This window comes from Apiospora phragmitis (assembly GCF_038363925.1).
Source record: "Apiospora phragmitis strain CBS 135458 chromosome Unknown utg000011l:1.0-3236445.0:1.0-3240683.0, whole genome shotgun sequence".
Lineage (NCBI taxonomy): Eukaryota > Fungi > Ascomycota > Sordariomycetes > Amphisphaeriales > Apiosporaceae > Apiospora > Apiospora phragmitis.
In genome coordinates this window covers 1561314-1577468 of record NW_027117411.1, presented here as the reverse complement: position 1 = coordinate 1577468, position 16155 = coordinate 1561314, and the positions used below count along the sequence as shown (strand labels likewise).

Sequence of the window (16155 nt, the reverse complement as noted above, 5' to 3'; positions counted from 1 at the left end):
CCACCCAACTGTATTATATTTTCTTCCGCGCCCGCTTTAAACTAATACTCGCACGCCTTGGGGCCAGATGAGCCAATTTTCCCTCGAGTCGCGACCATGCCGCCTCACCTGCACCCACGGTCACGCATGACCTCCTCCCTCTTTGCGACCGCTGTGGCTGCCAGTTTCGTCGTCGTCGCCCTACCCCATATGCTACCCTGTCCGGCACCGAGGGTCAAGTACGCCGACTGCGAAGTCTCGCCCGACGGCATGAGGCGGAGGAGGAGGAGGAAGCCCGAACCAGTCGAGGTCAAGGACGAGATGGCCCAGTTTGAAAGCAGCAAAGAAGACTTCGAGAGACTGTCCCACGCGAAGGCGAAGCGGGAATGCCCCGTACCAAAGCCGGGCGGTGTCATAGGCGAGCTCATGGGCTTCTGGGCGAAAGGGGACAAAAACAACCAACACCCTCGAGACGACCAGTGAGATTGCCTTGAGGGCATGTGGAGCCAACAGAGAGCCCGGAATAGACTGTATACCACTCACGTACATACACAAATAAACCGAAGATCAAGGAGAATCCTATGCCGATACCCAACTCTTTGCATTGTCCTACACGCCCAGGCCAGAACACACAGCCTCTTGGATCAATCTCCGCATGGAAAGCCACATGATTCACCTGCTACAACGAAACCCTGGCACCTTGGCAATATCAGAGTTCGGAGTTCGGACCGTCAGAGCTTCACTTGAGTGATTTACGACTGCTTGCGGGGATGCGATCTCCGGGAAGGCTACCCGCCTGGAAGGCCTAGACCAGAACGCCAGATCGGCCCGAGGAAAGTATCGCTCGAAAGCCAGTGCTTTACGCCTGGCTCTTCTCTATGCAAAGGGGGCTGCTGGCCAGATCACTCGGAAATTGTGCTTTACTCATGGGTCTAATTTCCTTAGGGCACCATTTATAGTGAGGTACGCATGAGAAGAGAACCACCATTACTGACTCGACCTTGGAATTCGAACATGCCTTATGAGATTTGCAGCAAACCGGGTTCATTCCGTTGGTCCTCTGACACTTAACGGTCATGTAGGCTTCTGCGGTGAGGCATGGGCCAGTCATCCCATGTGTAAACCGTTATCGATCTATCTTTCAGAAAAGCGGGAAGTGCTACATCGGCACATTATGGGATGAGTGTATCCATTGGTGGTTGCGATGGACATATAGGATAAGGGATGCTTGTTGCATATCTAAGTACGGTCCCGACTTGGCACGTGGGTGCCGCTACCTGTGCCGGGCGATCTCACACTCCCGTGTCACATCTTCCACTAGTCGATCAACTCTGCCAACCTGATTGGCGCAGACGGGCAAAACGCTCATCCGTCCTTGTTGCTGTATCAAATACATTCAGTCTGCCCTACTTTCTCTGCGGCTGCTCAGCATTCCATCTTGGCACGACAAGCTCATCTTCTTGCATCATCATTGATCTCTACCAACCTGTCATCCGAAAGTTCGCTGTGCACATTGGTGGTGCCTACGACTCACGGCTCTCCATACATAGCTTCAAGCAGCTGGCGGGCAACGAGTCATACGCCCAGAAGATCAGAAGATTTGTAATATTGGTTGGCGCAGCACCGGGGAGCATGGTGAAGCTCTGGATCAATCTGATCATCACGGCTTCCGTTGCTGGAACATGGCCGCGCCCCTCTCACGACGACACACCAAGCCAATGGAAACGGTAGGCCTGACGTACCTCGTCATCACAGACGATTCTCAGCCACTTCAGACGGCGTTTCTGATGAACCATGGCGGATCGGATGCTCTATCCAAGATTTTGGGGTATGAGATGCCGGGGTTTGTTCTAGTATCTATGACTGCCATCTGGTCTACGGAATTTGTATATATAAGACACCGGCTTCTCGGTTCTAATGGAAATTTTTGTCTCATCGCCATCATCCAACTATCTAGTCTCTGTGAGTCTTTGTCAATCTTTCGAGCTGTGCTCTCTACGTTCATCTTTCACTTCCCGTCAATCTTTACCAGTCACTCATTTTGAAGGTAAGTCTCCTATACAGGACCCAAAATGCATGCTTCCAAGATATACTAACATAGCCCAGCCGACTTCTTGTCCAATCACCTTTTCACCTACCTATACTTTCACTCAATACCACCATCAAAATGAAATTCATCAACGCCTCCATCCTTGCCAGCTTGGTTTTCTCTGTCAACCCTGCTTTCGCCGGACCCGTCGATCACAAGGCAGTCGGCCCAGCAGCTGCTCAGAACAACACGGACCAGGCCGCTGCCCCAGGCCAGGCCGACAATCAGGGCCAGGCAGCTGCTGATCCTCAAGCTCAGGCGGACGCCCAAGCGAAGGCCCAGGAAGCCCTGGACAAGCTGGCCCAGCAGATTTCCGACGGACAAGTTGCCGAAGACGTCAACGGCACCGAGATCCTCGAGGGCTCGGGCGCCGCCCTCGACGACGCGAACATCGAGCAGGGCCTGCAGGACAACATCCTCCAGGAGATGTTCCTCTTGGGCGTCTGCAACATCAACGCCCAGCAGCTCGCCGACTTCAACCTGAACATTGCTCAGGCCATCAACCTGCTGCTGCAACTCCAGGCACTCCAGCAGCTTCAGGCCCTTGGTTTGGTCCAGGTCCAGGACGTCGCGGCGCTACTGCAGGAGCAGCTTATCCTCGGGTTTGCCGTCCCTGAGCTTGCAGCTATCAAGCGTGGAATCAACAGCATCATGAAGGTAAGATCCGTCACCCCTTCCTCTCTCATTTCACGCCCTTTAGGTCCACAATTTGGCTGACTGGTCGTTTTCTATAGACTTCTCTGCGCCGCAAGCGAGGAAACCTGGCCCTGCAGGCTCAGCAGCTCGACGTCCAAAAGGCACAGGCCGAATGCGAAGCTCTGCTCAATGGCGACGCCGCAGCTAATGATGCGAATGCGGATGACGCCGCCAACAAGGACGACGCGAACGCTGACGACGCCGCCAACAAGGATGCCAACAAGGATGCCAACAAGGATGCCAACAAGGATGCCAACGCTGACCAGGCCGCTGTGGATCACGCCGCCGCCGCCCAGGTTCAGCAACAGGCCGCCGCCGCCCACGCCGCCGCGATGGCCGCAGCTCACTAATCTGCTCGGATTCACAGTGAGGTTCGGAGCCCCGACTATCCGGGTGGTGACGGAGGTCGGGTGATCTCCCTCAACGGTCAAAGGCGTGCGACCTAGATGGTCCGCTCATTTTGTGGTTGCAATTCGGTACTCAGGGATATAGTTGTTGTTCCAAGTTATCGTGGTTACCATAATAATATAATTTTACCTGGAATTCTTGAATTGCTTGCTTCAGGGACCCCTTAACTGAGTAGTTTGATGTCCCAAGGTTCATCTTCTCCATGAACTGTTTACTGAACTCAAAGTGGTAGAGCAGAAGAGCCCCTGTGATTGTGAGCTTATGGTCGAGTTCCCAGTCTTCTCTCGAACTCTACCAGTTGCATATAGCGGTCTGACGATGACGCCCAGAGCCGTGTGGTATGGTCATTACGGGGCGTGGCACTGATGCTATTCACATTCGCAGGGGTTGAATAGACTAGCGTGGAAGTGGAAAGAGACAGGCCAAACGGGTTGCTGCCTTCCATTGCTTCCTCCGATATCCATTCCCTTGATTGCGGGCAACTGCTTCGGATTTGCTGGATGCCGGTGAGTATCGGCGGGGAGCCGGGCTGGGGGTCGGATTAATCACCACGGTGCCGCACTGTACACAGACAGCGGTGCATGATGCAAGAGGGTTCCGCCAAGCCGTTGAACCGATTTTTGGAGATGTCTCTGTGCGACATAACTGGCCGGATTCGCGACGGTTTCACCTGTTGAAGATCGTGGGTGGTGGCTTGCCTGCTCAATGCTGCCTGACAGAGAGATGCCCCGGAGTATAGGAAAGCCGCGCGCTAAACCCAAGCCGGGCTAGCGGCACCGTTGGACAGGGTACATCTCATGTTTCTGTCTCGAGGGCATGCTCCCCCGTACGGACCGTGAACCGTAATAGTAGTCCTGTGCGACTAAGGAGCCCGTCAATTATGCTTATTTCTTTCCGTGATTCATGCCCAGATCTCGTCTCGTCTTATGTCATGCCTGTCAGCTGCCTTGCTGCTTGGCCTCCTATACTACTACTACCTTGTCAATAGCACACAGCTCAGGTCGTACCGGGTTCGTCTGAGTTGCATTCCACGCACGGTGGCACGGCACTTGCAGCACTTGGGATGACAGCAGGATGCAACGCAATGTTCGGATGGCAATGACTGGCTGCTGGTTAAGCTTGTTCTGACCAAGACTGCTTCTTCCATCGACCTCGCTCTTCAGTACCTGCCTGCTCTGCGACATTGGCCATGGGTAAGTGAGTGCGTGAGAGCAGCTGACAGGGTGACAATATGTAAAGCCTGGCCTGGAGCGGTTCATTCCTCGTACTCCGCCACCAGAGTCTATCGAGGGTCTGGGTGTGCTGGTCTCATTCTTGGAGCCGGCAAGCGCGTATCAAACGAACCACTGCTGCCAAGCTGAACATCTTCATCCTCAAGTCACAAGTGATGGTTAGGCCCAGGAAATCAGGCATGAATGTTCAAAAACGACCTCGTACGTTTGGTTCGGCCAAGAGCAGTTCCGTAGAAGCCGTTTGCTGTCCCGGCCGGGACTGGCGTGGTGCCAAGAGCCGTTTCTCGCTTCACAATCGTTTGCTGCCTCCATTAAACCCGTTGGGGCGTATACTGCGTAGACCAGCTTGCATCATCTACGCATGGGTCTATACCTGTCCAACCGCTTGGCATCCTCTAAAAAAAAAGTTCACAGCTCTCTCGGCCCAGCTTGGCTCCTACTCATGTACACCCCTGCCTTCTCCTTCCTCCCCCAAACTGCCCACGGTCTACCTGGCTGGCACGATCCGAGGACCGTCAATCTGATACTCACGGGATCGTCTCTTTGAAGTGCATCCGAACATGTTTGCCTCCGCAAGCAGGCTTGGCATCGCATCCTCGGCCGCCGTCTTCTCCTGCTGCTGCGGCCCATGGCCTCCGTTCAGATGGGTATATAAGATCTGGACGGCCTCATGAAATATCCTCTCTTTCCATCTCATCATCATCAGTCTAATACCAGGTACTCAATCAACTCATCCATTCATTCTTTCTGAGGCAAGCAACATCCATCCACCATCCTTCCCTCCGCGGTCGATCTTACTAACGCCTCACTTACAGCTGTGCTCGTTCTCCTTCGCTTCTCACTACTTAATCCACCATTCATTCCTTGACATCAAGTCTTTGAGGTTCGTCTCCAACAAGACCGAGCCGACTGCTTTTTAGCCCTTTGAACTGACACACTCATATCCATAGCTGTGCTCTACAAGTCCTCTATTCTATAATCTCAGAACCAACCCTCCAATCAACCGCCAGAATGCAGTTCTCCACCATCCTTGTCTCGGCCCTTTGCGCCGTTGCCTATGCCGCCCCCGCCCAGGTCTCGGCGCGTGACGACAAGCAGAACCAGGATGCTGCCAAGCAGAACCAGGATGCTGCCAAGCAGAACCAGGATGCCGCCAAGCAGAACCAGGATGCCGCCAAGCAGGACGCCGCCAAGCAGGCCGAACTCGCCCAGCTTAACAACGGCAACTTCAAGAACCTGGACGTCGCCTACCTGAATGTCGTCAACAACGTCGACATCCAGGCCCTGTCGGCCCTGGCCGTCCAGCAGAACCTGAACCTCGGCGCCTTCTCCAACGTCTTCAACGCCCAGGCCCTCGACCTCAACACGCTGCTGCAGCTGCAGCAGCTGGTCCAGCTCCAGCAGCTCCAGCAGCTCGGCGTCCTCAACGCCGTCGACCTCGCCGCCCTCCAGCTCAATGTGCTCAACCTCGGCGTCATCAACAACCTTGGCGGCGTCAACCTGCAGCAATTCATCAACGCCGACGTCAAAAACCAGGTCCAGGCCGTCGTCTCGGGCGCCAGTACGTTGATCCTCCCCCGCTCTAGCGTAAGCGACAAGAAGCTAATCACATCTCCCCATCTCCAGACGTCATCGTTATAAGCCAGTAATCGCCCCATATGGGTTACAAAAGGGTTCCTCTCTCTATGTCTCATTATAGGCGGCGTTGCTCCGAAAATAGATCATGGAAGTATGAGAGGGGACTTGGCACGGGCATGTTCGCAACATTCTTATCTTTCTCTGTTGAAACCCATGATAGGCATGGACTGTCCGGTGCAGAGGAGTTGATGCGCAGCATTGGACAAAAGGGGTATAATTGGGGTAATGGAGGGCACGAGTGGGTTAAGGGGTTGGCATACCTTTGAGTGTGATCTGAGTACCTGGTTGTTTTGATTCTGTGGATGAAATATACCACAGCGGTTTCTTATGTCTAATATCTTATTCTATTTCTCTCATGACAATTGAAAAGAATACGACCACTGCTATTGTCTTGGTGTCACAGCTTCGATTTCCGTGATCCTGAATATACTCAATAGGCCAATGATGAATGAATGTATTCTCAGCTTGGTCTGGACTTCGCAACATAAACAAAACTAACCCTCGTTGCAGAAGAAGGAGATGTCGTTGGCTGTCAGAATTTCTCGGCATATTTCTTTTCGTGGTACATAAGAACAGATGATTGACGTTTGATCGCTGCAGTGAAACTTGAAGCCGATCGCCGAGATCAATGGAGGCGGGGAAGGGGGTTCAATTATGTCCGTAAAGTTCCCACTCCTTTCGGGAACCAGAACACAGAAACTGGGCGTTATGCATTCTTTGCGAAGAAGTTAATATTTACGTCAAACGTTGTTTGTTTATGATTTCGAAGCTCTAAATGTTAAATGCGAGGAGTATGCGATAATGGGATGGACATTGGGGCTCCAACCTCTGCCCGGTAAGTACGATCGATACGCAAGTATGTATCCAAAATTCAAGCCAAGAATGTAGAAGAGATCCCTGCGACCGGTCTCCGCCCCTGAACCTGGTTCAAAAAGCCTGTAGTAGCAGCAGTAGAAACGGATGGGTCTACGAGTATCTCCAGGTGCGGCGCCGACTCCGTCCGCACCGTCATGGACCCTTCGAGCGGCAGCTCCACGATGGTCCCGTCGACGCACACCTTCCTCCACCGGGCGTCCGCCTCGTGCGTCACGACCCTGACCTCGCCGACCTGCTCGTACGCCACGCCCTCTTCTTCTTCCTCCTCCTCCTCCTCCTCCTTCCCCTTGTCCTCGCCGCCGTTCTCGTCGGCGGCCGCCGTCGTGGCCCTCTTCCAATTCATGCCTACATGCTGCCCATCGTTGTACGCCTGCGTCATGATCTCCATGGTCCGCTCGCCGCCGACGGGGCCAAAGTGCACGAGGCGGAGAGCCCCGTCGAGCGGCCGGCTCGCGGGCGAGATGGTGAAGGTCCGCTCGAGGTTGGATACGAGCGTGGCCAGCACGTAGGCGTGCCGGTCCTGCCGGCCGATCGGCTGGGGCTGTTGTCCCGCCTCAGAAGAAGGCGGAAGAAGAAGTTTACGTTCTACGCGCGCATGGTACGCATGGCTCTCCTTGAGCAGCTCCGCCGCCACCATGCCGAACCGCTTGGCGCCGTGCTTTCGGTACGCGGGCGTGTCGCTCTCCCAGACCAGCTGGGCGTGGAACCCGTAGGACGCCACGATGGCGCCGTACAGGTGGGTCACGGGGCTGAGCTGCTCTTCCACCGCTGCCCCTGGTACAGTAGCAACAGCGCCCCTATAGCTTATCTGCCAGGACCCCGGAGAGAAGTCGACCCGGAAAGAAGGCAGCGGGGCTCTCCGGCCCCGCAACAGCGTACGCAGCCCGAGGGCGAGCGGGCTGGGCGCCGCCGACTCTGCCTCGCAGGCCGCGTACACGCCCTTGTGCAGGGAGTTGAACAGGGCGTTGCCGGTGCCCAGCGGCAGCATGGCGATGAGCGGCAACGGCCGAAGCCTCACCATCGCCGGTCCATCCTCGTCGTCATCATCGACCGTCGCCTTGCCGTTCAGCGACTCCATAATGCCCCCGTCGCCGCTCATCAGGACCACGGTGTGCTCCACGCCCAACGGCAGGCTTGCCGCAAACTCCCGGATGCTCTGCGCATCTCGTGTGGTTACCAGGTTGAGAGAGGAGGACTTGCCGTCACCGTCATCCCCCGGCACAGCGGCTGAAAGCCCGAAGCCCCCCAGCAGTGGCTGCAAGACCGAATTATAAAAGTCGAGCGCGAGCCCCATGCCAGAGCTTGTGGAGACGACCAAATGCACCTTTCGGTTGTCCGCGGCGCGGAGGTGCTCCGGCGCTTCCTCCACCAGGAACTTATCAAGTAGCGACTTGGGCACATCGGTCGCTGACTGGTGGGACAAACGAAAGGATACCGAGTCATCACTTGAAGTCTCTTCTTTCAGACTTAAAATATCGTACAAGACGCCCCGTGGTTTTATGCAAATTATGGAAGATTCACCCAGGCTGACGGGGCTGAACGAGCTGTTGCTGTCATCAGCTGCTTTATTGGATCCATGCCCAGAAAGAGCTACATGACTTGTTCTCCCCATTCTTATTGTGATATATTTTGGCCTGGAACACTTGATGCCAATCGGTCAACAAGGAACAAAGCCAAGTTCGGTCGGTTCTTGGTGGTAATATATGCGTTTAATTCGGGGAGCCAGGATGACTGGCGAGCACGCAATACGCTATGGAATTGGAGTCACATACCTGGGGGGAGCGAGTACTTAAAGGAGTAAGTAAGCCTCTAGGATTAAAAGGGATTTGCAAGTGACCCACTAGCCACAGCTAACGGTGCGGTGGGAGAAACCCAATGATACTAAGTAGAAATCGGTTATCGAACCTCATTCGCCAAGATAGCAGCAGTAAGCATGCAGCGTTCGTAACGCCCTAAGCCAGCCACTGTATTGTTTTGCCCCGCGAACAACGCTCCGGGATGCTTTTACGCCAGTATCCCTTGGCCGACTACTGGTAGCCATCACATATCCGGTCAAAAAGCGGCATTCGAGGTCACGTAAATATGACCCCGGTGAGTATGGGCGATAGATATCCTGAACGTCGCGCCGCTGTCGTTATAGCCAGTGGGTATCAAATTTGTTATATTTTGAGGCTGACTATCGATGTGACCGTCTACCCTCTCGCCCGGCTCAATGGCCCCCAGTTCTCCTTGGGGTTGACTTGGTATCGTACAAGGTTCTTCTTCGTTTTGTCCTGTCCTGCAGCCTTGTCGAAGACCACCTCGAGTTTGTCAATCTCAGCCGAAGCTTCATCCGTCTTCTCGGAATCATCTTTGCCGAGTCGGAGGATCTTGTAGGCGGCACTGCCTTCCTTGATATTCTCGACCTTCACTGGTGCCTTTTGGCGAACCCATTCTCTCATGATGTGCCAAATCACCGCCCAAGGCGCATTAGTCTTTATACTTCCGGGCTTGCAGTGGCTTCGCGTCACTTCGTAGCCCAAGCCGCGCAGGGCGCCGCGGAAGCTCTCCTCATCGGGACAAATACTGTGGACCGTTCCAGCCAGGGTGGTTGGGTGGAAGTAGAAGGGGTATGGCTCGATTGCCGCGAGCTCGTCATCTTTAATTGGGCCATGCGGATCTGGGGGAGGCGGAAGAAACTCCTCGAATGCTGTCTGTAGCATTCCCTCGATTCTTGCAGTCGTCCCATATACCGTCTTGTCCACATTCGGCAGGTCGTCCAAGATCCGTTGAATGAATTCGCGGTTATGCAGAGGGCCGCCATACATAGGTCCAGATAGGTGCGTCTTCGAGCCACAGTGAGCACAATGCGAATCCGCTGTTGGTCCCATAGATAGGCCATGTTTGTAGAAGAAATTGTTACCCTTGTTGTTGGAAACCTTCTTGTTGCGCAAAAGCATTTGTGTTTCCCAAGACCCACATCCCTGGTCGCAGCTGTAGACGATCATGGTTTTTCCAGCCAGGAACTTGACGCTGGCAGGCGATTTCTTGATCCGGACGAAGATACGAAGGTAGTAGTCGATGGAAAGACTAAGAAGCGGCTCGATCGCCAGCCCCTGCTTTGCCGCCGTCTGAGCAAGTCCATTGAGTATAAGACGCAAGCCAGCTTCGTGCGAATGGAACCCCTTAACCGGGATGCCGCCATAAAGTGCAAAGGCCTTTTCGGAATAACCATGCGAAGCCCATACTCCAGAGTCTGTACACGTCACACACAACAAGCCCCCGTCGTCACGTACAGCATGTACGGCCGCATCGAAAAAGGTGGCCGCCGTACCGTATGGATCTAGATCAATCACGTCGTACTTCTTGCTCGGCGCAGGGGCTCCACGACGGGCAAGGTGTGGATTCCGGGCATGCTCCTGGGTGACTTCTTGGGCAATCAACGAGTACATATGGGCTCGCGCGTCGCTTTGCGTCGCATTGACCTTGTCTGCTATGCCGTTGTGCTCCGCATTGCGACGAATGGCTTCGACTGCCGAAGCTGTAAGATCGTTCGCGGTGACGGAGGTCACGAACGGTAATTCCTGGACGTAGCGTAGTGCCCGAAGGCCTGTGGCAGACAGAGCATCTAGGATAGTAAATTTGGGAGGATCTGGTTTCCTCTGCCGGGCCTTTCCGCCAGCCTTTGGGTCCCCATTCGCAGCGCCTGCAGCTTCGCCCGTAGTATCAACTCCTGTTTCTTTCGCCGTGTTGACCTCTTCCGCTGCAGCTTTATCGGTTGCCGTTACAGAGTCGTTCTGGGGTTCAGATGTATCCATGGGGTCTCCTTGGGCAACGCCCGCAGCAACCTCAGCCGCCTCAGTAGCAGCCGACCCATCCATGGGAACATCTTGCGCCGGCTTTTCTTGTTTCGGGGGGGCGGGTTTCTTCATTGTCGGCTCGCTTCCGCTTCTTCTTGTTGAGCTTGTTCTCGGCAGCTTTACGCCTCTGGGCGGCAATCTCCTCGCCGTAGGCTTTGATGGCAAGCACGGTCAAGTCGCGGTTGAACTGCTGTATAGGGTTGTAAAAGACCTTTTGCCTGTCCTCCTCTGCCTGGACATCTTCCTCGGTCGTCGCGGCGTTGGCGGAGACGGGAATCAAGATGCGACCCAAGCCTTCCTTGACCTCGGTGTATTCTTGTCCGTCGTGGACGACTCGAGTCTTGTCGATGGCTGCCGATGCAGCTTTGGGCTTCTTGGAGGCCATGTTGCGTACGAATTGAAGGAAGCACTTCTGATGACTAATTGATGGGCTCACACGCCTTCGAGCGATTAGTCGTGCAGCATACGAAGTGGCCGACAGCATCCCAAATTGCGACTCAAGCTTCATGGGTTTGCTGTAGTACAGACACTGTAAATTTCCAGCTCGAATAAATTTTGCCGGGCGGTCACGAGCTGGATTGGCTTATCGACCCCGTCCATCCCACCTAAACGTCGTCTTAGCTCAGCCAAGGGATCCCCCACTGTGGCACTGTGGAACAGGTCCCACGTCAGCTGAAGGGACTTTGGTGTTATACGATTGGCCATGGGCTACACAGTTCACCCGTTATAGCCAAACGGGAAAAGGCGATGTTCTACGAATTTACAGTTTGAGCTGTCACCATGTGGTGTTTCTTTTGCGTCGCCAAGCTGTAGCCATTTGATGTGCAAATGCATCACGAAAGATCCTCAAATACAATTATGGACGGCTGTGCTTACAGGGAGCCGGCTCATGTGGGATGTTCTGACATGCGCCTCCTTTTCAGAACTACTTACATATACCTGCAGGTACGCGAGTATACCAAGCGGACTTACAATCGCCCTCAGCTATATGAGGAAGGTAGGCCTGCCTAACCAAGACAGTTGAACAACAAGTGTTTAGAAAGTGCCTTCGAAGACATGTTCCAGAAACACGTCAACTTGGCTGTCAGTAGGCAACAGCAGCCGAATGGGGCTACAGATGCTCGAGGTCATTCCGGCTGAAAGTCCGCTTGCGGCCTCGCGGTTATTTGGAGCATCCAACGTCGAGCCTCGCTTGTGCAACCAGCAAACATCGGTCAAGCAGCTGACCTGACTTCTTCATACATCTCAGAGTAGGTGCTCACTCGAGGCCGCGCACAGAACCACCAGCACAGTGGGGTTGATGAACATCCACCGGAGCCGAACCAAAGTTCGACAGATTAATACTTAAGGCAGACCAGACCGCCTTGCCTCGCATTCACTTCCTCGCAAACATGTCCACGGCCACTTACCCATCGTCTAGACAGCCACCTATATCATCAGGCCTCAAAATGGACGACCAGAAGCCCGACACACCGCCCCCGAACGACCCCAAGGACAGTCGCGCACCGTCGCCGGTCTTCACAGCTCACGACGAGCTGCGCCTTCTAAGCCACGAGGAATGGCTCCAGTTCTGCCGAGGAGTAGGATGCTTCAAAGACGAAGAGAGCGAGACGTTGGTCCGCCCGAAATGCTGGTACTGGCCCGCCAAGGGTTTGCCAGACGGACTGTACCGCGACGTTATGTGGGAGAAGGCCAAGTTCACCTACTGGTTCCATATACTCAGCACCATCCGGTGAGTCTAGACACGCACACAGAGAGCGTACTGGCCTATACTTGCCCGTTTTCAAAGCAAGCCTAACAAACGGATCTCCGCAGATGGTGTCTCATGGTCCTCCAGCTCGGCTTGAGCGCCTCCTTGACAGCCCTCGGATCCCTCTCGAAGCAGGATGGGAAGCCCATCACCATCATAGCCGCCATCTGCACGTGCATCGCCGGCATCCTGGCCCTCATGCACAACAGCGGGCTGCCTGACCGGTACCGTTCGGACCGGAACGAGTTCTATCAAACCGAAATGCATATTAAGGAGATCATGGACACGAGACTCGCGGCTGCCGACCAAAACATCATGGAGGTCATGGCCGGCTGCTTCGACCAGTTCCGGGCCGCCAGGCAGACGGTGAGCTATCTTTCCGTTCCAGCCCGCCGCCGGAAGGTGAGGCTTACTTGAGTTGTCTCTAGGTCCAAAACAACATCCCGGCTTCGTACACGCCCACGTCCGTCACGATCCCCCCAGCTCTCCGTGGTTTGCAGCAAAAGTCGAAACTGGGCCTCAAGAAGTAGCCACCATCCGAACGTATACGGAGGCGGCGCTGGCGTGCAAGGCGGTTATGTGACGCTCTTACGGCATGGGTTCCGGCTTTCAACGAGATGAGGCATTGTATAGCAAAAGTCTCGTTGGTATGAATTAATCTGAAGAATGAAGAACGAAGAACGAACGAGATATAGGTACGGCTGTTCGGGAAGAGTAATGTTTATATGAATAGGAACGCTGTTGACTACAAACTGACGACGATATATTTTATAATGGGCTCATGGCATATATATGATTAGTTACATAGATGAATTCGAAAGGAGCACACACTCCACGTATAACATATTTCAACATTACCAGGTTTGCCAGGTAATGAATCCATCTCGATGTACGAAGTGCGGGGTCCGGGGTTGGAAACAAACCCCAGTAAATTGACTCAAGCGTGAGGGAGATATCCAGGGGGGTCCAACAGGGGTTGCTCACCAACAAAGGCAATCTGCTTGCTAAGCTCCCCCGATGCAGCCAGGCCCGGATCCTTTTGCCGGAATGCCATGTCCGATGGCCAATGAGAGTCTCCAGTCTCTCCCTGCACCGACTATCTAATGCTTGAAATGGGAGATGGTGTGTCCCATCGCGCAGCGGTTGAATACCTGGCCCAACAACAAGCCCCCAGCCATCCATCCGTCCATGGAAGCCGTTCCTTTGGTGCCAAACTACTGTACTGCTCGAGGCCAGGTTGGCAATGTTATAGATTGATTGATCCCAACCCGTGCCGCCCTTTTCGCTACCAACTCTTGCTCAACTACTACATTACCACACAACATCTTTATCTATACTGCGGCTCTGCGCTTGATCATATAGATGGGCGTCTTCGTTATTACTCAAGGCTCTGCATGAAGTCATCCTCAGGCCCGGTTTGATGCGACCACCATCCGCGTGCATACATAATCTGATTCATGATCGACACTCCTGTCGGTCGATCGATTGGGTTCCTGAGTTGTACACGTTTGCTGCGCACTTTACAGGAAACACCCTCGTTTTAGTGTTGTTCTTTGAGTGCCCCCTTTTGCCCGTCCTCACAAACGGGATTCTAGTTCGTCTTATTTCTATACATACGAGAGAGAAGAGCGAGAAAGAGATACATGAATATAGATATATAACTCCTTCTTGAAAAGGCTTCTCATGATGTTCCTATCAATCGGCCCCCGCGGCCGGGGCCGGAACCGGGTCAGGTTTCATCAGATTGCGGGCGCGGCCTTGGTTTTCTTCGTAATGCTTTCTATCCTGCGCATGGCTAGGCGGGCGCGGTTGGCGAGGTCGTCGCAGCGGAGCATATATGACTACACCGAGGGCAAAGTGATGCCGGCGGCGGCGGCTGTGGTGGCAGGAGCGACGACCACCACGACATCGTCGTCCCCCGAAGGAGAGATGGCAAGGTATCTCCGGGACCTGGTCAGCCGGCACGGTCTGACCCAAGAAATCACGTTCCACGCGCGGCGGATCCAGCCCAGTTTCAATACGCGGCAAAAGCGGGAGAGCATGACGGTCGTCCGCAAGAAGTTGGGGCCACGGCACGGCTTCGCCACCATAACGGTGCCTGCAGCAGCTGCTGCAGAGGAGGGAAACCGCAACGAACTCAAAAGAGGGTCGCAGCAGCAGCAACCACTGTTATACGTCGTCGCAGACACAGACTCGGCAGTCCTCAAGCTGCCCCTGCCCGGGCCGCCCGAGCTCCCAGACCAGGTCGACGCGTCGGCGCTCCTCTTCGGCATCGCGACTTCGTACTCGCGGCTCGTAGCGTCGAACGCCTCGCTGCTGCACGACTGGGCGCGATGGCTAACGGACGGCCGGGGCAGGTCCAACGGCGCCGGGCTCCTACTCGTGCTGCACCACGCCAGCACGTCCGAAGTGGGCCACGTGAGCTCGAAGCTGCGCGAGCTGGGCATCGACGCCGAGGTGCGTTCCTCGGCGGGAGATGGGAACGGGATCGTGGGCGGCAACAGTCCCGATGGCGACGACACGTGGAGCTATCTCGAGCTCGTGGGGCATCTGGCCATGCACGCTCAGGACATATCGAAGGAAGTGGAACACAATAAGAAGAAAAAGAAGAAGGAGAAGAAGTACTTGGGACTAGTAGACGACGATATCTTCTTCCCCTCCATGCATAGGCTGCTCGCGAGACTGGGGGGGCTCGACCCGGCGGAAAACGCCTACGTAGGCCTCCCCAGTGAGAAAGCAGACTGGACGACGACGGAGGGGGGCAACGTGACCATGACGTACGGCGGCGGCGCCGTGTTCGTGACACGGCCCATGGCCGATGCCATATCGAAGATGCCATGTGCGCTCCAATCACAGCAAATAGAACAAAAGCCCAGCAGTGGCGTCGCCGAGGAGGCCGCCACGACGACGGGACAATGGGACGAGCGGCTCTACCGGTGCATCACGGCGCACCATAGCAGCCGCCTGCGCATCATGCAGAGCCTCTACACGCCCGACGACGAAGCCGACGACGGCGGTTACGAGAGCGGGCTGCGGCCCCTGACGCTACACCACTACCGGCAGCGGCACCAGCGGTTCGCTCCGTCGGGAGCACACCTGGTCACGTCGCTCACGGGCGAGGGGTCGTTCCTGCAACGCTTCTTGTTCCGCGGCGATGGCTGGGTCCTTGTGAACGGCCACTCCATCGCTGAGTACCCGGACGGGGTCGATGTCGTGCCGCTGTCGCATGTCAGCAACCAGAAGAAGTTGACATCATCTGTGTTCGTCACGCAACAGCCCCATGAGATTACATACGACGATAACAAGAACATGGAACATAACAACAATGAAGGAGGAGCTGTCAGACTCGCAAGCCGCATCACGATCGAAAGCGACGCGGCCCAGAAGCAGGAGAGGAAATACCAAAAAGCTGTCTCATGGACGGGCGTCAAGCGAGTTTGGCGACATCTGGACTCGAGGATAGTAAGGGACGAAACAGGGGCCGTCAAGGAGGTATGGCAGGCGTACGTCAAACGCACAGGGGCGGCGCTTGAATACGACGATGATAGGTTGGATCCTAGCGATACGGTGCACCGCCAGGATGGCGTCTCAGACTTAAACTCAGTGATTGTACTGATCTGGGAGAGGCCATCATAAAGACACAGCTCT

At 55.0% G+C, this 16155-nt stretch overlaps 8 protein-coding genes across 8 annotated transcripts; 5 read left to right on the top strand and 3 right to left on the bottom strand.

Annotated features, from left to right (window-relative positions):
- Positions 1–96: 96 nt before the first annotated feature.
- On the top strand, positions 97–462 carry PG994_013257 (uncharacterized protein; the record flags this gene model as incomplete). The annotated part of the gene is made up of 1 exon (XM_066864666.1): positions 97–462. The coding sequence occupies one exon, from the start codon at positions 97–99 to the stop codon at positions 460–462; it is 366 nt and encodes a 121-aa protein (XP_066709627.1).
- A 1684-nt stretch (positions 463–2146) lies between these two features.
- On the top strand, positions 2147–3114 carry PG994_013256 (uncharacterized protein; the record flags this gene model as incomplete). The annotated part of the gene is made up of 2 exons (XM_066864665.1): positions 2147–2725; positions 2803–3114. 2 exons carry the CDS (start codon positions 2147–2149, stop codon positions 3112–3114), a joined length of 891 nt encoding a protein of 296 aa, XP_066709626.1.
- A 2301-nt stretch (positions 3115–5415) lies between these two features.
- PG994_013255 (uncharacterized protein) lies at positions 5416–6053 on the top strand (the record flags this gene model as incomplete). Its single annotated transcript, XM_066864664.1, has 2 exons — positions 5416–5965; positions 6031–6053. The coding sequence occupies 2 exons, from the start codon at positions 5416–5418 to the stop codon at positions 6051–6053; spliced, it is 573 nt and encodes a 190-aa protein (XP_066709625.1).
- Positions 6054–6913: 860 nt separating this feature from the next.
- Positions 6914–8530, bottom strand: PG994_013254 (TRM-domain-containing protein; the record flags this gene model as incomplete). The annotated part of the gene is made up of 1 exon (XM_066864663.1): positions 6914–8530. One exon carries the CDS (start codon positions 8528–8530, stop codon positions 6914–6916), a length of 1617 nt encoding a protein of 538 aa, XP_066709624.1.
- A 580-nt stretch (positions 8531–9110) lies between these two features.
- On the bottom strand, positions 9111–10715 carry PG994_013253 (uncharacterized protein; the record flags this gene model as incomplete). Its single annotated transcript, XM_066864662.1, has 1 exon — positions 9111–10715. The coding sequence occupies one exon, from the start codon at positions 10713–10715 to the stop codon at positions 9111–9113; it is 1605 nt and encodes a 534-aa protein (XP_066709623.1).
- Positions 10716–10755: 40 nt separating this feature from the next.
- Positions 10756–11142, bottom strand: PG994_013252 (uncharacterized protein; the record flags this gene model as incomplete). The annotated part of the gene is made up of 1 exon (XM_066864661.1): positions 10756–11142. One exon carries the CDS (start codon positions 11140–11142, stop codon positions 10756–10758), a length of 387 nt encoding a protein of 128 aa, XP_066709622.1.
- A 1063-nt stretch (positions 11143–12205) lies between these two features.
- Positions 12206–13037, top strand: PG994_013251 (uncharacterized protein; the record flags this gene model as incomplete). Its single annotated transcript, XM_066864660.1, has 3 exons — positions 12206–12489; positions 12573–12873; positions 12936–13037. The coding sequence occupies 3 exons, from the start codon at positions 12206–12208 to the stop codon at positions 13035–13037; spliced, it is 687 nt and encodes a 228-aa protein (XP_066709621.1).
- A 1156-nt stretch (positions 13038–14193) lies between these two features.
- Positions 14194–16143, top strand: PG994_013250 (Ph signal transduction protein; the record flags this gene model as incomplete). Its single annotated transcript, XM_066864659.1, has 1 exon — positions 14194–16143. One exon carries the CDS (start codon positions 14194–14196, stop codon positions 16141–16143), a length of 1950 nt encoding a protein of 649 aa, XP_066709620.1.
- Positions 16144–16155: the final 12 nt, after the last annotated feature.